Source organism: Embiotoca jacksoni, unplaced genomic scaffold (genome assembly GCF_022577435.1).
Source record: "Embiotoca jacksoni isolate LCO1_2020_lvr unplaced genomic scaffold, fEmbJac1.0.p SCAF_27, whole genome shotgun sequence".
NCBI classification, from domain to species: domain Eukaryota; kingdom Metazoa; phylum Chordata; class Actinopteri; family Embiotocidae; genus Embiotoca; species Embiotoca jacksoni.
The window spans coordinates 4633806-4655691 of record NW_027185378.1 but is presented as its reverse complement, the minus strand read 5'-3'; the positions used below and the strand labels follow the sequence as shown (position 1 = coordinate 4655691).

Sequence of the window (21886 nt, the reverse complement as noted above, 5' to 3'; positions counted from 1 at the left end):
CTTGTACATACATACAAGCACAAATGATAGAGTGCTATTGAAATAGATGATTCGGATCTTGCCGGATCAGTAACGAGGGCTGTAGTGAGGCCATTCTGCCATTCAGCCCCCCTGTTGTGAAATCAGCATGACGCCCTGTGTACTTTAGCTGGATTCACTTTCCGCTCAAATTGCCAGGTTGGAGAGAGGCACTCAGCTGGGAACGCTGCTCTACATGTGAAGTAGGTTGTGTGTGTGTGAGGGCTTAGGAGGTGTGCGTGTGGCTTGTATGTCTGCATTTGTGTCAGCACACATTAAGAGAGTCTATGTAGGTGTGAATGTTTTGTATGTGTGAATGTGTGTGTGTGTGTGTGTGTGTGTGTGTGTGTGTCAGTGCGATGCCCTTTGCCTCTGTCCCCTCTCTTTCGCCAGGTGAAGAGCTTGTTCTGAGGGCTCTGCTCCAGTCGAGGGCCCTTGAAGCCAGGCTGGTAGCACTTTGCGCAGATAGAGGTAAACCTACAGTGCACCCTCTGTCTTAGTGGCAAACACTTAGTGGACCATCAGACAAGAGGCACAAGTCACTCCCTCCTGGGCATTGTGATCTTGCAATTCCAATAATGAATTCAAATTCAACCAATCTCTGACATATTTGGGGGAGCTTGCAGTTTTGTAAGGTTCCCCGCAGTTTCTCGGCAATAAAGTGTTCTTAATAGGTTTTGAAGAAAGCAGAAAGCATTACAGCACAAAGTAAGCCTCTCCAAAAAAAAAAAAAGAAAAAAAAAGAAAAGAAAGAAGAGCAGCAAAAATTACTTCTCATTCAGAGTTAGCAATGCCCTTCAACATCTCCTCTCATCAGGAAAGCAAACTGCTTACCTGATGGCCAAAAACACCAGAAAAACAGAAACATAATGGGGTTTATGGGACATGTATGGGACATTATATCAAAACAGTATATGGTACATTACCTGAGTTTTGTCCATCCTTTCAGTTTTAAGAAATTATACTTCAAAATGCATTCAAAGCACTTACTTCTACAAAAGATTTATGGTCCCTATTTTGGTACTGGCGCAGAGCTGGTCTAAACGCGAATCCAAGTGTATTTGCAATTTGGTGCAGCACAAAGGGCTTTTTTCTGTGCTTGGGTCGAGTTGATAATTTCGTGCCTCAGCATGAACCCAGTTGCGGCACAACAAGGGGAATATCGGTATAGATGAGAGATGCTCGTGCAGTGCAACGTTGGTGTCATTTTTTAGGTGAAATCATATCTGCGTTTCCAACAGCTCAAACCACGTCTAATGCTGCCAACAAAGGACTATTTTTGTAGCTTCAGTGAGCTATTAAATTATTAAAACAAGATTTTTGAATGCAGATTTTTGATTCAGTTAATCATATAAACGATAAAACTGGTTGTCTATTGAATGTGGATGTGAATCATGACAAAGTAGTATATCTCGGCATCTCAAGCCAATAATAAGACAACTGGCAATAACTACAAATGATTTGCAGTTAAATTACACATAAGGCAGTAACAATTCAAAAGCCTTTTCACCTACTCATCTGGTTTACTAATCTACCCAGCCATGTAAGGCCACGGAATGGGACAATGTGATTTAGGCACAAAAGGTTAGGGCAATTTTCGCATGACAGCTTGGGTCATTTATTAAATGATTACGAAGTAAATTATGCACACTCAAAGCTCCCGATGTAATTCATTTACTAACATCAAAACATCATGTAAAGTTTTGAGTCAAATTATACACATTTCTGATGCATCACTTGGTATACCGACTTCGACGCCACAAAAAGCTCACAGTTTGGACTGTTGACGTTGCGAAATCCTACGCCGGGGTGAGTATCTTGATGATGATGAGGAGCTGATTTGACTGGTCATGACTGAAGTTGGCACGAGATTCAATTGCGTTCACCAAATTACCAAAAAAGCTGGCCACACCGACATGTGCTCCCAGTGCACAGAACGTAGACCTGCATTGACAAAAGTAGAGCCCTACGTGTGTTCCATCTTGAAGTCACGGGATTTTTTTTTTTTTTGTAAATCTACATCACTTTTAAGTATCGTGAGTTTTGTTGTAACTTGGTTACTATGGTCCTTCAAGTTCAGAAATAAAAAAAGAAAATTGAAATATTTCTAGCCGTGTCTGCGATGTGCAGTATGCTTCTATCATGGGCGGTGATTACACAACTTCCAATTTTTGGACAATTCTTGCAATTTTATGGCAAATAAAAGTTCACAGGAATGTTTTGAGAAAAGCTGCTGCAAAATTAAACATATTTGATTGTAACTGGATGAACTAACAAGTGGTTTGTCATAAGTAGGCTGCTCTACAGTAGAAACAATACCCATATCCACATTAACAAGTGGTTTATCCTTGTATTCCTTTCTGAAATAAAAAGTTTCTTTGAATAAGTTTACCAGGATCTGTCAGTCAAGTCAGAAAATGTCAGTGATGCACACTCCATGTCTCTAATTTAAGAAAATAATGGATTTAGTTCACAAAATTTACACTGTAAAACATACATGAAAGAAAGAATTCATATCACAGGCCAAATATTAACCTTGTTTGAGGAAAAATATACATTTTAAAGGATAAATCTGAAATAATTCTTTATCTCTCTTATTGTTTATTATCTGAAAACTAACAGTGTCATCTTTTCTATTTTGGCTTCTCCATCCTGCCCATAACACTCATTAATCTATACCGGAGACATTAAAACAGGGTAAAAAAATATATTTTTTTAGTAATTTCCTAAAACAAATGTTACTTAAGCCACTGTAAATGCATTTATCAGGGAATATTTTCATCTGTGGAATAATTCAATTCAATTCAATTCAACTTTATTTATATAGCGCCAAATCACAACATAGGTTATTTCATGGCACTTAATACATGAACGTCCTTACAGCAAGACGTTACAATATTATATTATATTATATTATATTATATTATATTATTATAATCAACATTTGCTGCTCCAGTGAGTATTTCCTGCAGTGTAATGGTGTATGTGGGATTGACAATATAATATAATTGTTATATATGATATTAGTGTGCATTCATGGTAACTGATGTGCTCTTTAGCACAGGAAAATACTATATATAATGGTTCTGGAAAAACACGATACTTGCAAGAGAAACCAGTTCACTGTTGGTTTTGTTCTTTTCACTGCATTGGTTGACAGTAATGAAAAGTTAGTATGCAACCTACAGTATATTTGAAGTCAAATTCTGGAGTGATAAGAGGGCACTTCCTTCCGAATAAGCACAGTAGATGTTGTCCATCAGTTATTACAATCTTCTGTCACTCTTTCTGCCCACTTCAAGCTCCTGTTGAGCTCTTCCACTGTAGTATACCCTAAGACGCATTGTGCCACTCTGTTGGTTGCTTGCTGCTCTCATATCAGTCTGAGTGCTCTGAGAGCATGACATAGTAGAGAGAGCAGAGATGGCTGCCTGCGTGCATGTCTGTGTGAGTGAGTAAAAAGCATCCCAACTGCAAAGATGGCATTTAAGTGTCTCTTCCTTTGCACTCTAATAGTACTGCAGACCCATTACCTCAGTGCGTGCCTTTGTGTGTCTACAAGCATCAGTGTGTGCTTGCGTAGGGCTACAATTGTATTTCCAAGCTATTCCTCCAATCATCTCCATGCTCCCACGCAACTCACCCTCTACCTTTCTGTTCTGATCTTTTTCTCATTCATCATGCCTCCCTTCCTGTCCTCTTGCCAGAGGTCTTTGCTAAGGTGTAATTTAGCTCCTGCTGTTCTCTAATTTCGGCCTTAGTCAGGAGGGGCGTGGCTGGCCCCCTGACACCCTGGATACAATCTGCCAATCATTTCCCACAGCCAGGAAATTGCGTTCAATGTGAGAGTAATTATTAAGTCTGCCCTGTGTGGGTTGAATTGAACACCCTCTCAGTTTGGCACAGAGAGAAATATGTCCTCAGAGACAAGGCCAGGTGAATTTGTAGGTCTTTTATTGTTGCTAAGAACAAGGTGAGGGCTGTCCACATCTCACCTTTTGTCTTGTCTAATCTCTTTGCATTTCCTTTAGCTCTGTCCTCATTCTTCATTATCAAATCCTCATCTAGCTGTTAAACCACCCTGCCTCAGGTCTGTCCTATCTTACAGGAAGGACAGAAAAAGAATGGGGTGTGCAAAATACGAGTTGTCTGTTTGTGTGTAAAATCACAATTTTATAACCAATTTACTGTGGATGTCTGTTAAAAAAAATATATAGTGGCAACGGTGCAGTAACTTACAGAATGGAGACAGCATAAGAGGTGAAAGCATGAGAGTGAAAGAAAGTCTACTTAACATTAGCATGCTCATTGAAAGAGCTGTTTGAACTCCTATTTGTTGGAATCCTTGAAAAGCTAATATCAAAACTGGTGAGCAGGAGCATTGTAACAGTCTTTCTGCTATGAATGATGATTCATTTTCAAGATTTCCTTTCAGGAGCCTCATTCCTCTGTTTGCCAACATATTACTGAATGTCAGAATTATGTGTATTTTGCCATTTTCCACGCAGTACATTCAAGTAAATGGTCTGTACTTGTATAGTGCTTCATCACCTTTCGGTCTCAAAGCGCTTTAACATGGTTTTCCCATTCACCCATTCACACACTAATGAGACAGATCACCGTGCAAGGTGCTGCCATCAGGAGCACATTCACACACCGATGGTACACCATCAGGACCAACTTAGGGTTTAGTGTATTGCTCAAGGACACTTAGGCATGTGGACAGGAGGAGCTGGGGATTGAGCCACCAACCTTCCGATTAGTGTGCAACCCGCTCTACCGTCTGAGCCACAGCCTCCATATAGTTTGAATAGCAACAAAGACATCAATTCCCAAGATGTCTTGCCAACTTTACTTTCAACTTCCTGTGCCATTATTAATTAATGTCAGCCAAAGCTGCTCATCGTATAAGTGTTGACTAATCTGCAGCGCACTGCCAACATAGCCTTGTTAGAACAGCCACCACTCCAATGACCCATTAGCCTTTGTTCATGAGCAGATAAGTCAAAATTAACAAGATGTCCCTGCTGCAGCTGAGTGACTTAACTTGTGACCCTGCAACCTTTCTGTATTGGACAGTTATTGTAATCATGTTACTTTAACTGACATGGGAACAGCATTCAAATCCAGTATGTAGATTAAGACATGGGCTATGAAAAAGAAAGATTCTTCAGTAACCGACCTTTATTGAAGGGCAGGGTCAGATTTAATGTAGGTATAGTGAAGCATGTAGATGTGTGGATGTCTCTATACCTTTAGACAAGCTTCAAACTCAAAGGTGGGTTACAGTTATCAACTGACAGTTTACTCTAACTTGTTTCCCCCAATTACTGTTGCTATGCCTGGCAAGTTTTCCATTCACACGTGGCTCATTATGCAATCTACAATAACGGCGGGAGATTATCATATGTTGCGAGCAAGTCAATTAAGATCACATTTGGCCCACTGCATAGTTGAAAAGACTGTCCAGTTGGATCACACACACACACACACACACACACACACACACACACACACACACACATCCAATGCACTCAATGCAATAAGTACATTGTAGAGAACAGACTCAATAAAATCAGGTGAAGGAAACACAGGAAACGCTGCCTGTCACACATCTGAATGAGGAAACACCAGAGGTAGGAATCAGAGTTCAATAAAATACAAGATAATAGAATATGAAATTTGGTAACAAAAACATGTACAAACACACATACACACTATCGATAATTGTGAAACTGCCCTAACTCTCATGTGTGGATGTCCATAGCAATTGTGGGGGCCACTGAGTCTATTCCAACATTCAAAGGCTGAGAGTGAAGCGCACAGAGAGGTGGAGGATGGTGCACCACCGTCTAAAGGCAGTACGAGGAAAAAAAAAAAGATCGGGGGCTAATTAACATATTAATGACCCCACCTTCCTACAGCTTCTGTCGGATAGTCCAAACACTTTGATAAGTATGCAAATGAGAGCTGCACCATCTGAAGAGGGAATTAGCTCTGCCAGAGACAGGCAAGAAAGGGAGGGGTAAAGTGAAAGAGGTAGGTAGGAAGGAAGGAAGGAAGGAAGGAAGGAAGGAAGGAAGGAAGGAAGGTAAGACGAAAGGAGCCAGGAAAGGTATTAGGAGGGAAAGGGGAACTAAAAAAGGGGGCAGGATGGAAAACCATGGAGGAATGTCAACATGAAGAACGTGCAGGAAGGAAGAAAGGAGAGACCGAAGGCAATGAGTGAGATAGAAACAAGTCTCGGGCGTGCTGATGAACAGATATCTTCATATTTGTTTTAGTTGTCTTTAATTATCTGACATGCAGAGCGGGTCAGATTGTGTGTGGGTATACGTGCGGCGCATTAGACCGAGACGGTGATAGAAAATAAGTAAAAAGACTTTCATTGTTGCGCGCTCCAGCTCTCAGATCGATACAGCAGCGCCTGTCAGCCCTGCAGTGATGTGCAGAATGGCTGCAGGGGTTCAGGCCAGTGGGCATACAGGCTCAGTGGTGGCTGGCAGCTCGGAGCAATGACCCCGAGTAGACAAGGGCAAGTAATTATAAGACAGACTGATCTTGCTCGTTCTATCATTGAAGGGAACGGTGAGTAATAAGGATATGGGAGAGCACCATGGGCAAGCAAGTGTTCACATGTGGGAGAGACAAAGGGAATGAAAGAAGGAGAGAGTGTATATGTGTGTGTATATATATATATATATGAATGTATATGTGTGTGTATGTGCGAACAGCCAGAGCAGGGATTTACAGAAATGCTTGTCACGTTCCACAATTACAGTATGTTGAATAAATACATTGATTTGATCATTTCATGTTCAGCAAAGTTTCTGCTCTGACACTGGCAATTAAAGATGATACACCTCTCTCATTCGGGCAGTCGACGGCGGACGACAACGTTACGTCTTCTGTACGGAAGCAGAAATCTGACAGGGGAAAAATAAAGGGCTTTAGCAGTTATCCGCCTTACTTATCTGTTCTCAACACTTCAGACGTAAAACACACTTGGACTGACAATGAAATCTGTGTGTTCAAGGGGAAATTGTGCAAATGTGGATTTTGTTTCCTTTCAATTTTTTGATCAATGCAAATCAATTGATCAAAACTCATTTGAATTATTTGAATTGTTTACCTCTGCCTGTCAGCCAGCCAGCCAGCAAGGCAATGAGACTTACATCTTAAAAGAAACTTGGCAGTGATAGCTTTTCTGTACTTTGTAATTTTCCCGAAAATTTCTTCTAAATACATGCAGTCAAATTAACAAGCATCTTATTCCCGTTACCCAGACATCTATAATTTTTCACAATGAGGAAATCAGTTCTATTTTTGGATGTGATACTGTAAGAAGTACACTTTCTCAACTGCACAACACCCAACAATATCTGCACAAATCTTGGCCTTTGTTTGAAATCAGGGGAATTCTTCACTGTGCATTAACGCCATAATTAGCAGAAGCCTGCGCTGTCCTAGTTATGTAAGACGGCTCTTTTTGTCTTTTGAAATTGGATTACCGCAGGAGGAACCATTTATTTCCAGAAATGGGGGGGTTGGGGACAATTTTTTATCCCAGTGCCTCTACCATACAGTCTCTGGCACAAAGCTATCCTTCCCTATTGAGCTCATGTGAAGTACTTATACACCCCAATAAACATGATTAGCATGGCAGACTGTAAATATGCAAATGAGAGACGAGATGCAGAGGGAATGTTTATGCTGTGAGCTTTCTGTCTAGCACAAACTCCCCGCCCTACCCATCGTATGAAAACCGTGATGAGGTTTATTGACATGGGGTCTCTGTTAAAGCCACCTTTGCTCTTTTTCTTTCATAAAATAAATCCATCCATGTAATTGGAGCTTTGAACGCGAAGGGATGCCTTTGCCGTCAATGCCTTTGTTGCTTTCATTGCACACAGATGAAGGCAGCTGCAATGACACATGGCCACATGCTGGAAGCACTTTCTCTAAACAGCTTCCTCCCACATGACAGTGAACCTGGACCTCAACCTAAGTGATGTGGGGAGTCTATGTTCTCTTTGCTGCACTATGCATTGCAGTACTTCAAGACTCTGACTTTTAGTATGCAGTATAAAGTCTATCATCTCTCTATATAATGCGAGTAATCCCTATGTATGCGTGCGCGTTTGTTTTTCCTTTGCATAGCTCAAGAACCGTTCTCCCCATCTGTTTCAAACTCGCCGGGTGTATTGCCAGGGACCCAGGGTTGTGTCCACTTTAGTGCGATTTGGACCCGAGACACGTTCGATATTAATACATTTTCATTAAAATGCTACATCCATCGTTTTAGATGGCAAAACGATTGCAAACCTGACAACCCAGCTTTGCGAGCGCAGCCACAGAAGCGGCTATAATCCCCTTCTCTACTGAGTGCACCCGCTGGGCCGGGCTCGAATCTGCTCGCGTTTTGCGAGAGTTTCATTGTCCGTGGATGCTACGTGGGACCTGTTACTATTTTCGAATGACCAGATCAGGGTTACGCGCGAGCTCAGCTAATATGAAAAGGTGACAACACTGCAGACAATGAGCTTCCATTTACATTATTATGACAAGTAAAAGTACATACTGTCAGCTTTTTACTATTCAATGATGTATTTAAGTTAATATTATGCTGCATTATTGTATATCTTTCATTTTACTGCTGTAGATGTTTAAGGTTGTAATCATTTTAATAACTACATGCTTAGATAGTTTAATCTATACAGCAGTACCATATAAGATCATCATATATTGATATAGGTTCTGTCCCGTGAGAACCATGTACATAAGTAAATGTACTTAGCTAAATTCCACCACTGGCTATTTTAAAAATAAAATCATATTTTCACAGGTACGTGACGTGAAATATTTTATTACCTGCAGGCTAAAAGTACATATTTTCACCCAGTTATTTTACTTGTCCATGATGCTCTTTTGGCCTGAGATATATCACATACCTGCAGCGAAACCTCTCCATCTCCCCTTAAAATGATAAAATTACATAAAATAATTTTTTTTTAGTACAATCAGAGGCATCTCGTGAGAAATTTTTCAGAACTGACCACGGTTTTTTTTCCTAACAGTTATTTGTGAAATTTTGACTTCTGTGTGGTCATTATGAATGTATTTTTTTTGTTACTTTTGCAAAATGCAGGAGTGGGTTGATTTCCTTTCGTTTTGTATTCACAATTAGAAATCACAAGCCTTACTTAAAAATATTGTGATAATGTTTTCAACATGGCTGAAAAGCGTGGTGAAGCGTGACTTCACCACCGTCCGCAGCGTGGTGTTCTCAATAACGCTACACAGCAATGCAACAAGCCAGACAATCATACTGCCAAACAGCCTTTGTTGAACAGGCAATTCACTAGTCATACTATAATTCAAGGGAACTCTCATGGCTGTTTTTCACCAATTTCGTCTGCGCCGCCTGCCGTCTCTGACACGGCCACTGAAGCTGATTGGCGCCAATTCAAGTCAATACTTCATATCCCACTGGTCACACCATGTTGAGTGTCTGCAGCGTCCCGGAAGTGGGTTGGCACTCTGTGGCGCTATAGATAGGCGGAGAATCGATTTTTGATGGAAGCCTCACGGGAGATCACGAAAAGCTGAACAGCGCAGATCAGCCAGGCCAAGTAATTTCATTACTTTTGAGCTGTCAAGGGTTTACAAATTCATCAACAACTGTACATTTCTTTTACTAAGGGCAAACTGAAGTTGGATTGGTTCTTCACAACTGACATACTGCTACTTCATTGCGTCCATGCAATTCACATCCAATTTAAATGGACAAGAGTGAGCTTAATTTTTTTATACGAGTAACTAAATCGGAAGATTGCATTCAAATAAATCTTGTTTTGATTCTTTATGTAAATGGGATTAAATACATAGGACATCCACCAATCCTGTCTGCGGGATGTTGAATAGGTCTGTTCAAGTGCGCTCTGCACACTGAAGCCATGAAAATGGCCCCACGCTGCACTTAGAGCTGGTTTGCAAGGTGCAAGTTCACGTCACAGTTAACACCAAAATTGCACTGCACTGGCGCATCTTCAAGGACACACTCCCCTGTTGCGCCATTCTGACCATATTGGCACAGCTGGGTTCACGTTGATCCACGAAAATTGCAACTCTGCGCGAGCATGGATAAAAGCCCTTTGCGCTGTGCAAAAAAACAAAAAAACAATGTGCCTGGATCTGTGCTGCGCCTGCATTATGCCGGGTATGAAAATATGGCCCTTTAACCTGGTCTCTACAACACTTCCAGAAGGTTCGACATTCTTCTGTATTTTTCATGTCTTACATTTTAAATTGATTTTGAAGCTGCTGGCAGAGCTTTCTGCTTTCAGAGTCAAGCTGAAGCTTATTTCAGTTCCCGACTTATTGGAGGTTAACCCATAAATGGGCATATTTCTTGAGCTACAAATGACTGTTTCTTTCTGTAGTGGCACCAACAGATGGTCCTGGTGAAAACGTGGGTCCTATTTTTGTACCTGGCGCAGCGCAGATCCAGCCACATTGGCTTTTTTTTATGCAGCGCAAGGTGACATAGATTTTACAATTAAACACCTGTCTTTACCTTGATGACTTTTACCTCTTAGTGTTTACCTTTCAGAGTTACTGCCTCATTATATTTGCTGCATATGAGCACACTTGAGTTTGCATTCCCATAGTTCCAGTCGCAAGAATTTGCTCTCAGTCAACTACAGTAGTCAACAATTCTAAGCCCATGTTCTGAATATGAGTACAGGCTTACATGAAAGAAAGGAATGTACATTTAAACACGCTAACCTACACACAGCACTATACACACACATAAGAACCAGCCCAGGTTGCTCTATGCAAAGCAAGAGTGTTCGCACTGAAGACTATAAGCTCTCCGGGGGAAAGATGCCATGGAGCAGCATTATCGACATTATAGACGCCTCAGCCTGGAGATAGGCTTCACATCGATCCTCTGATTAATTACTATCTGCAGGCAGCAGCACAGTGAGGGAGACAGAGCGAGGACAGGAGGAAGGGAGAGAGGAAAAGTGAGAGGAGGTGAGAATGATAGAAAATGGGGAAAGTGGAAAAAGAGTGAAAAAGAGGGAAATGAAGGAGAGAGAGGGAAGGGAGAGTGCACCTTGTACTATCTATGAATATCAGCTAAAGGCTACACAGTAATCTTCCAGGTGGAATATTATTTATTGATATATAGGAAGGCAGGAACCCTTATCTTAGCTGCAACCACCCCCTAACACAGCCAAGGACAAAATGAAATTCACACTACAGGGGTGGAAACAACTTGCAAAGACAAGTAGAGGACACCGAAATACCAAACCCTGAATTCCCAAACAGGCTGTACTCATATATATGTGTGTGTGTGTGTGTGTGTGTGTGCATAGGTGCCTTAACTTTCAGAACTGGAACCGTGGACAAGCTAATGAGAGACTAACATTAATGAACTCCAGTTATATCCTTTGGCCTACACTCCTCATCCTCCCAAGAGACTGTGTTGCACCTTGTGCAGCATGAGTCCATACAGCTGTTACAACACCAGGCACCTTAGTTTTCAAGCCTAGGCAAGGCAAAACGTGACAGTGACACAGTATCTTCCAGTGAACTAATATCATTTGTCCTGGTAGGTTAAGAGTTAACTTTAAAACCTACAGCTAGAACTTTTGATGGTATCTGAGACTTGACATGTAGGCTGGTGGAGGGAGGTGGCAAGTGGTGATATATATATATATATACAGTGGGTACGGAAAGTATTCAGACCCCTTTAAATTTTTCACTCTTTGTTTCATTGCAGCCATTTGCTAAAATCAAAAAAGTTCATTTTATTTCTCATTAATGTACACTCAGCACCCCATGTTGACAGAAAAAAACAGAAATGTAGAAATTTGTGCAAATTTATTAAAAAAGAAAAACTGAAATATCACATGGTCATAAGTATTCAGACCCTTTGCTCAGTATTGAGTAGAAGCACCCTTTTGAGCTAGTACAGCCATGAGTCTTCTTGGGAATGATGCAACAAGCTTTTCACACCTGGATTTGGGGATCCTCTGCCATTCTTCCTTGCAGATCCTCTCCAGTTCCGTCAGGTTGGATGGTGAACGTTGGTGGACAGCCATTTTCAGGTCTCTCCAGAGATGCTCAATTGGGTTTAGGTCAGGGCTCTGGCTGGGCCAGTCAAGAACGGTCACAGAGTTGTTCCGAAGCCACTCCTTTGTTATTTTAGCTGTGTGCTTAGGGTCATTGTCTTGTTGGAAGGTGAACCTTCGGCCCAATCTGAGGTCCAGAGCACTCTGGAAGAGGTTTTCTTCCAGGATATCTCTGTACTTGGCCGCATTCATCTTTCCTTCAATTGCAACCAGTCGTCCTGTCCCTGCAGCTGAAAAACACCCCCATAGCATGATGCTGCCACCACCATGTTTCACTGTTGGGATTGTATTGGGCAGGTGATGAGCAGTGCCTGGTTTTCTCCACACATACCGCTTAGAATTAACGCCAAAAAGTTCAATCTTGGTCTCATCAGACCAGAGAATCTTATTTCTCATAGTCTGGGAGTCCTTCATGTGTTTTTTGGCAAACTCTATGCGGGCTTTCATATGTCTTGCACTGAGGAGAGGCTTCCGTCGGGCCACTCTGCCATAAAGCCCCGACTGGTGGAGGGCTGCAGTGATAGTTGACTTTGTGGAACTTTCTCCCATCTCCCTACTGCATCTCTGGAGCTCAGCCACAGTGATCTTTGGGTTCTTCTTTACCTCTCTCACCAAGGCTCTTCTCCCACGATTGCTCAGTTTGGCTGGACGGCCAGGTCTAGGAAGAGTTCTGGTCGTCCCAAACTTCTTCCATTTAAGGATTATGGAGGCCACTGTGCTCTTAGGAACCTTGAGTGCTGCAGAAATTATTTTGTAACCTTGGCCAGATCTGTGCCTTGCCACAATTCTGTCTCTGAGCTCCTTGGACAGTTCCTTCGACCTCATGATTCTCATTTGCTCTGACATGCACTGTGAGCTGTAAGGTCTTATATAGACAGGTGTGTGCCTTTCCTAATCAAGTCCAATCAGTTTAATTAAACACAGCTGGACTCCAATGAAGGAGTAGAACCATCTCAAGGAGGATCAGAAGAAATGGACAGCATGAGTTAAATATGAGTGTCACAGCAAAGGGTCTGAATACTTATGACCATGTGGTATTTCAGTTTTTCTTTTTTAATAAATTTGCACAAATTTCTACATTTCTGTTTTTTTCTGTCAAGATGGGGTGCTGAGTGTACATTAATGAGAAATAAAATGAACTTTTTTGATTTTAGCAAATGGCTGCAATGAAACAAAGAGTGAACAATTTAAAGGGGTCTGAATACTTTCCGTACCCACTGTATATAAAAAAAAAAAAAAAGCATTCAAAAAACATCCCACATGAGTAAGCTGGAGCCACATCCACGACCTAAACTGGATTTTCAGAGTTGACTGGGTAAAACTCAAAACTCAACTGTCTCAAAGACTGAGTAAAACGAAAATCGTAAGGCCATTTTCCACTGGTTCCGTGTCCGACGCGGCTGCTGGAGTGAATCGCCGTCATTAAAGTCAATGCTTCACATCCCACCGGCTGCACCGCAATCCGTCTCACCAGCGTCCCAGAAGCGGCTCGCCGCGCTGCTCCGCTGAAGATAGGCAGCGGGTCTATTTCTGACGGAAGCCGCTCGGAGGCCGCAGCAGTCTGAACAGAGCAGATCGGCAGGGCAGGAACTTTGGTCGAGAAAACACCAAAAATATACCTCCGGGACAATTTTCAAAATAAAACACCCATGCGCAAATGCCCGGTCATAATAAAATATTTGACTACATCACCGCCTACCCCCGCAGTCTCAATTTGGACCGGAAATGCATTCTCCCCCTGATACAGACACGTTATGTCAAGTAGTTACACAATAAATTGAAAAATGACTAAAACACAGCAGGCTGACAACAATGAGAACCACAAAACGGACGAAAAAGAAACCGTTTAACAACGTTTACCCACGATAGAAGCACAGAAATCAAAGAAACGACCAAATGAGGAAGAAAGACAAAACAAGGCAAACAAAGCACTCCGCGTCCGACACGCCGCCGGTGGAATATGAAGCCACACAGAGGACGGAACAAAGTCGCGTCGCACACGCGTCGCGTGTTCAGTGGAATATGCGGGTTAGAATGCAGTATATCTTGTAAATACACCTTTCTATCAAGTGTTATCTTATTCACAACATCTAAATAATAACGTACTGGTGTATTTTAAAATGCATTTTACGTAACAGTTTTCATCACACGTTTGCATTTAAAAAAAAAAAAAATACCAACAGCTCTGAAATAAATACTGAGGAAACTTTTCCAGTGACAAAGGAAAGATTTAAATGTGCAATAAAGTTGAATTCTACCTCCCACCCACTCAACTCACCCAACAGAACTTTAGGGCTGTAGGCGTAGAGAGAGAGAAAAATCTGTGCTGCATGGGTAATAAATTGATAATCGACTATCATGTTGAATTTCATCAAGTGCATGAGACAAAAACAGAATTATTTAGCTCATCTATTTGGATCATTAACAGTGGAGAAACCTTCTTATTTAATATTTCACGTGGAGAAATTGTATTAACTAGAGGGGAAAAAAAAGAATTTGGTGCTTGCATTTTCTGTACCGCTGTTATCGTCTTTTGTGAGACTGAAGATGTCCAAAGAGAGGCAGACCAAGTGAGAAATTCACACTAGGAGGCAGGAATAAAGAGAAAAAAACAGTACAATTATGTGAAGTATCTCTCTGTGGCTGGAGAAACAGAAAAATACAGAGGAACAGACAGAAGAACAGAAATAAGAGGTGTCATCAAAGCAGACATTAGGGACAGCTTGTTGATATGAAGGCAGCTTTCAAACAAGAAAGGAAAGGTTGGTAATAAAGTGACAGCTAATCCAGGTTTGACTGTCTCTACCTTGACACTTGGATAACAAGAGGCCAATTGTGTGCATATGTGTGTCTGTGTGTATTAGTGTGAATGTGTTTGTAACTCTGGCTATTTTCCGCCCATCTGTGAATTTGTGTTAGTTTGAGTGTGTGTGTGTGTGTGTGTGTGTGTGTGTGTGTGTGTGTGTGTGTGTGTGTGTGTGTGTGCGTGCGTGTGTCAGTGCAGTGCACTTTTTCAATCTCACTGACCTGAAAAACTCTGTTAATGCTGGATCCACAGGCACTGAGAGAAAGAGACAGAGAGAGAGAGAGAGAGAGAGAGAGAGAGAGAGAGAGAGAGAGAGAGAGTGAGAGAGAGAGAGAGAGAGAGAGAGAGAGAGACATTATGAAACACGACTAACTTGAGCAGCTAAGTCCACAGGCTCTTTGGAGAACACATAAAAATGAACCTGCTGAATAGTTGATCATTGTGAGTTATGATCTGTGAAGGTTGACCATGTTATAAATTACCACTATTATAACACCTTAAGTTAGCAAAATGTAGTAATTTGTTTGAGAACAACCCAACTGAAAAACAAAAGTTAGAAAATGTATCCTTGACTTATCGTTATCCCGTTTCTCATTTTGCACAATTAAAAAGGGAAAAATCATTCATTTAAAGACTCATTGGTCTACACTGTATATCTGTGAATGAATGCTTGTATGTACAGCATATATGGAGGGCTGATGTATATTTGTATATTAATGTGTTCATTTATTAGTAATATGTGATGAGAAGACTGTCTGTAGAAATCAAATAAAAATATCTAATAAATAGGTCAGTTTGCTGTGCATATTCTAGGTTTGGACATTATTACAACAAACAAAGTCTTTATTTAATTTAATTGTATTGCATTTTAATTTATTCAGATTCATAATGAAAATATTATTTGATTCTTATTCTTGTTGTTGTTTTTTGCATCAACTGATTGCATATTATATTTCAATGTTTTTCTTCAGTGGTTTGCTATCACATTTGCTTCTATGTTATATGTCCTTTTATTTTGGTGAGCTTTCCATTGCTGTGGACAATAAACGTCATTTTGTCAGTTAAATTCAATTCAATTCAATTCAATTCAATTCAATCCACTGCAGTCCCGTCCAGTCCAATTATGTAAAAAAAAAACCACGAAATCCATGTAGACATCAGTTTAAAATAGACGATCAAATATCAGTAGCGTTATCCTCCAAGGGATTAAATGACAAAATGTTGATATTGAGCTCATGGGCTGAATAGTTAACACGGAGCAGACGTACACTAGGTGTAGTAAACCTGACTGGCTTGTTTAGGTGATCAGTAAAATAAACTCCAAAATCTGAGGAAAATACACAGAGGCAGTGGGGAGATACAATGAGCTTCATGAAAGAAGTAAAAGTTACAGGACTGCAAAGTAAAATCCACTACAAGGCCTAATAACCGGCATACGCTCTTATTCTTTCCAACATGGTAATTGCCCAAAAAAACGTACAATAACAGAATGTTTACTAATGTGTGAATATGCACAGCAGAGCGCTAACACAGAAACAGGCTGTGTGTGACATCACCCCTATTACCTAAACAGATCACAATATTTATTGTTTGCTATTTTATCTGAATCATGAATGTAAAATGTATGAACATAAAATGTCTGTGGCATGCACGCTATACAGTCACATCATGCAGTGTGTCACATTTGATACGTTTCCTAATGTGTTTAAAGACATTTCAGGAGTCTGAATTTGCTGTTCACTATAAACTTCTCACGTGAAGGGAAATAGTAAATGAGCGAAAGATGCCATGAAGAGGAATTTAAGTGACAGTTCTGAACCGGCACATCTTTGGTGTCCTCTGTTGCGGACAAGCAGAGGACACCTGTACCCCGGTCACACGAGCTGACAAAGTGTTCGATCCACATAATGTGAGGACAAAGGCCACCTCCCTTTCCCTTGTTTGGTCAAAGATGTTAGATACTTTTTTTTTAAAGTAGAATTGATAAAAGATGTATCAAGAGGATCCTTTGAGGGTTACCTCATCTCAGATGTTTCCGACCTCTGAGAGTGGACGGAACAACTGGGCAGGGACTTACATGGTGGCTTGTGAACCTGTTCAGTGTTTGATGTAGTTTTTATGTGACTTAGTTAGGAGGGGGGAATTACCGTAAGACTTTCCTTAGAGGAAAATGTTCAAAACAAAAAAATATGTCGAGAAAAAAAGTATCATTTATTTGTCGAACAAAAACGGAAAGTTACCCTTTTGTTTTTGAAAAACTAAGGTTCCATAATTTGTTTGTATTTTGTAATATGTGTTGTTTTGTAGGATTAGATGTCACCGGTACATATTTCATTTTGAACTAAGCTCTTAAAATGTGGATTTTGTGATTTCTGTTCCTGCAAGATACCAAAAAAAAAAAAAAAAACAACGACAAAAAAAAAAGATATAGAAGGAGAAAGCAGTGAGAAAAGGCAACTCGAGTGTGACAGTCTGGGATTTGTGCAGTAGTGTGTGTACACTGTATCTGTGCGCTCGTGTCTGTGCATGTGTGTTTGTGTTGGGGGAGTGAAGGTCACCCTGAATGGCAGCGCCGCCCGTGTGTATGTGCGTGTATCCGTGCAGATACCTTTGGAGCGTGTGCGATGGCGCTTATCGTCTGCATCCACCTCCATCTGCAGAGAAGGCACAAACAAGCTGTTAAACACACAACAGACAGCATCGCCAAATTATATTTAATTTGGATACATGTTTTTCAGGTTCAGAGTAATCCCCCCCCCGCTCCCCATTGTCAAACATTTCAATTCACACCTGATGTTAGACATCTCATGCAGATGACTGACAGCATTTGTATCTGTGATTAAAGTAATAAAAGGCGAAGGAACATTTAGATCTTGAATTGTTGCAGAGTAAACGGGACAAATAAAATCTGTCTGCCAACATATCAGCTCTGCTGAATTTACATCAATGCGTTTACGCAAAATTTCACTTGGATATCTCTTCAGTCATAATTAATATTTAGTGTATCATAACCAGAGTTGCATTTACTCAAAACTGCTCAATACAACTACTCTATAAAATCTAGACTAAAAGGTCGATGAACTGATTACTAAATCTGACTACAATGTCTCCTTTTTTAAATCCATACCAAAAATATTTGGGGAAATATTTTATTAATAATTATACAGTTAATATATTTTATAAAGTTACTGTTTTCATTTTGAAATGAGGCAGTTCACAATTTTTATGTTTCTTATTTATCAGTCTCTCGATCCCATCTGTCCATCTTACCCATCAGTTCAGGAAATCAAGCAGCCATTCATAAATGTGTGACCATCCGCTCAGTAACTGCACAGGTTTACAGAACATATAACACACCCCAACAGCAACGATTGAATACAGCTTTCTCTTCTGTATTCAACCCTTTCAAGCTATTCATATGCCAGAGTAAGCATTATCCTGCCTTCTGCGTCTCTTTCATGTACAGTATGTCAGACCTACATATCCCTGTGGAGGTAGCTTTATCCCATCGACAACACATCATAAATTGTTGAGGAGTCTGAACACCTCTGAATGTTGTTTTGTTACTTCCATGTGTCCCTAAATATTCATGCTTGCTGGGGTTGGATGATGGGGGGTCGCAGTTCCGTCTGTATGTCTCTTTTTATTAAACATGATTTATTAACATCGTACTTACTTTACTGTGGAGCCCCTCAGCCCTAATGGTGTGTTTCTTTATGAATGCCCATAAATGTTTCAACGGGAGAGAAATAAAATGATGAAAAGCAAGGATACCTTGTAAATCTTATTAGGTGTAGTGAGGGGGGATCGACCTGAAGTATTTTGGTGAGGCTGAGGGTATGTTTGTGGATGTGTAAGGACGTGGAAGAAAGACTGATATACCTAACGTATATATTACATGAAAGGTAACTGGGGTTTCCATGGCAATGAAAAAGACATCATTCCTTAGGAAAAAAAATAATAAAAAAGAAAGAAAGAGAAAGGGAACATATACCAAATTCAATCGGTCTAGTTCTCTCCCCTTTCAGGCGCACATGCAGACTGTGTGTGTGTGTGTGTGTGTGTGTGTGTGTGTGTGTGTGTGCGTGTGCGTGCGCATGCGCATGCGTGCGTGCGTGCAGCCCTAAATGTTTCCGAAGTAGTCATGTGAGCAAAGTGGAGTTAGCCCCATCTCACTGAGCGGACTCAACATTGTTCGGTTTTATCAAAGCTTCTCTGGAACAATCTGCACAATGAGCAGCGATAGTAGTGATAGTATCCCTGCGACACGTGAAATGCACTTCAAAGCAGAGATGAAGTCATGTTGCATACCTAGATTTTCTTCCAGCACTACAGCTCTTTTATGTCCACACAATAGGGCGCAGACATTAAAGCGTCCTGCCCTAAGTGTCTCCGTCGCTTGATGCAAGAGCCGACTCCTCACACAAGGCCGCTCTCGTATCGTTAAAAAACACAATCGATCCAATTTCAGACTAATTTTAAAATTCACAACTTTGAGATGTTTCCGTTTTGCTATCTGAATCGGTTGCTGCCACTTTTGCTCTGAAATACACAGATCACTCGTCAGTCAAACAGTGTGGGTGGTGCTGTGATTATTTTTCCCATTAGTTTTAAAGTTTGGGTTTTCTGTAGGTGGTGCTCTTGTCTTTGTCTGTTTAGCCACGGAAGGCACCGTTTCTGTTCTTCCTCGTTTTCTCTCAACAAATGTCTTTTCCTGCTGTTAGAAATGCAAAACTTCTTCAGTGGCATGACGACAGCATTTGCATTAAGCTCAGAAAAGAAACTGCAAAAACGCATAAAACAAGCTTTATTGTGCACTTGGAATTGTTCATTGAAAATGCCACTGATAATTACATTACAATAGACACGGTATACGAAAAGAATGTCTTTGAAGGACCTGTAGAGTCAGTTTCAACGTTGGAAAATACTGGCTACTGGTTTTTATATGAAAATAAATGAAATGTGAAAAACAACCCACTTTCAGAATATTCCCTTGTTAAAAGAAAAATATCAGCTGTGACGTAAAATATGAGATTGATTTGTTTAAATCCATGTGTGTTGAAGTGCACACACACACACACACACACGTACATACACACACACACACACACACACACACACACTCATGCAGACGAGCAGTGCCTATCTGAGGCTGTCAGGCTCTCTCTGAGGGCCGTGGTTCTAAGCGAAGCCTGCATCAGTGCTGAATACAACGTCAACAACAAGTGATTCCAGCAGCTGAATAAAACAGCAGCAACAATAACGGTAGCGACAATATAAGTCTCGCCACCTTCGCTTCCTTCCCTCGTGGTTCCTCGTGAGAGTTGGACCCAGGAAGCATGCATGCCTCTGTGGCTTGCCATATGTTGGAGAGTGCTTCATATTCTGTCTGGCTTTTTCTCTCTCTCAGCGCCCCATGGGAAAATGCCACGGCTGTAATGAAGGTTAGCCTGCTTATTGAGGATTAGGGGGAGGCCTACTCCTCTGTCTGTGTCTCAATTAGACCCTGGATCAGTGGCATTATAGGCCCAGATGAATAACCAGAGTCAGGTTGATCCCGGCTCCAAAAGTTTAGGTCGGCTAGTTAAGCAAACACGGATAATAAAGCAGACCATGGAGAAAATTCAGCATATTTACCCACAACCAGCTCCTTTAACGGAATTACTGATTGTGCTATAAAATTAATAGTGTTTTTTCCAGCGAAAAAAAAACCCAGAAAGGGATGTCTATGAATTTTTGAAAGCTTAATTGTTGTTTTTTTGTTGTTTTTTTGTCAGTGAACAGTTGATAGTTTCGCCCAGACATTCAATTTTTCACGAGATAGAGATAATATAGAATATATTGTATATTTTTCAATTCGTAATGATTTTTTTAACTTTAATTTTTCTAAAGATTTTAAAATTGTATTATATAACAGCGGTTTTGCTGTAAGACATCGTTTATTCAAAACCAAGCCCCAAAGTATTTTATTCAGCATTTTAAGAACGATTTTAATAGAAAATTGCCATTCTTTGAAAATACGTGTATTTTGTGAATGAGGTGGAGAATGCAGCTCAACTCTTTATTCAGCTCTCGTTTTGGAAACAGAAGCTGTCCAAATGCCATCTGTGTTTGTATTGATCATAGTCTAGATCAATATGAAAATAAAATGTAAATTGTCTTCCCTGGAAATTTTAAGTGGCTTTGTCTATTATTAGTGTGCATTCATTGTTTATTCAGGATGCTGGAATGCCATCAGACAAGGCAAATTGTATAAAGAAACAAAAGGTTCTTACTGTTTGATAGAGGCAAATCAGCATATTACTGGTAATATGAAACATGATAAGAAATTCAGAGATTATTGTAATATGTACTTAGACATAAAACAAGCATTCTGTACGTGTGAGTGTGTTTATTTGGAGGCGGTGATGGGGGGTGTGTGTGTGTGTGTGTGTGTGTGTGTGTGTGTGTGTGTGTGTGTGTGTGTGTGTTTGTGTGGGGGGTGGGGGGTGGGGGTGGGCTCAGACATCTGTCACAACAATTCACATTGTTATCAGTTTCCCTTTGTTTTCACCTTGAAGTTTTGGGAGAATGCGTTTCAGGCATATGGCGCCCAACCCCACCCTCTGCCACGCACACATGCACACACACACACACACACACACACGCACACACAGATACACACTTTCACATCGGTATTCTGTTCAGTGAAGCAATATGGAGCCACCAAAACTGCGTTGGCATTATCGAATTTCACTGCAAATAGGTATTTACGCCATGCATCATCTAGTGACAGTAAACACGGGTGCCAAACCGATGCTAAGTGCATCTGAATTAGTGTGAAGGGCTGTGGAGATAGCATCTGAGTGGGCGCTGAGTGAGAGCTGGAGTGAGAAGAGAGAGCGAGAGTGATAGAGACAGACGGACAGACAGACTAAAA

General features: G+C 40.8%; 1 protein-coding gene across 8 annotated transcripts in view; it reads right to left on the bottom strand.

The window, feature by feature from the left end:
• Positions 1–21886, bottom strand: part of myt1lb (myelin transcription factor 1-like, b) — a 99332-nt gene that overhangs the window by 44771 nt on the left and 32675 nt on the right. For 5 of the 8 annotated variants that reach the window (XR_011178851.1, XM_069160887.1, XM_069160886.1 and 2 more), the window contains exons 3-4: positions 17576–17621; positions 15189–15222 (exon numbers count right to left, since the gene is read on the bottom strand). Coding sequence is in view for 4 of the 8 variants with exons in the window: in XM_069160887.1 (XP_069016988.1) it covers positions 15189–15222; positions 17576–17621 (80 nt within the window). In the remaining 4 variants the exon portion in view is untranslated. Of the gene's footprint in view, positions 1–14679; positions 14746–15188; positions 15223–17575; positions 17625–21886 lie in introns of those variants that run through there. The other 3 variants (XM_069160890.1, XM_069160891.1, XM_069160892.1) reach the window with 2 other exon arrangements.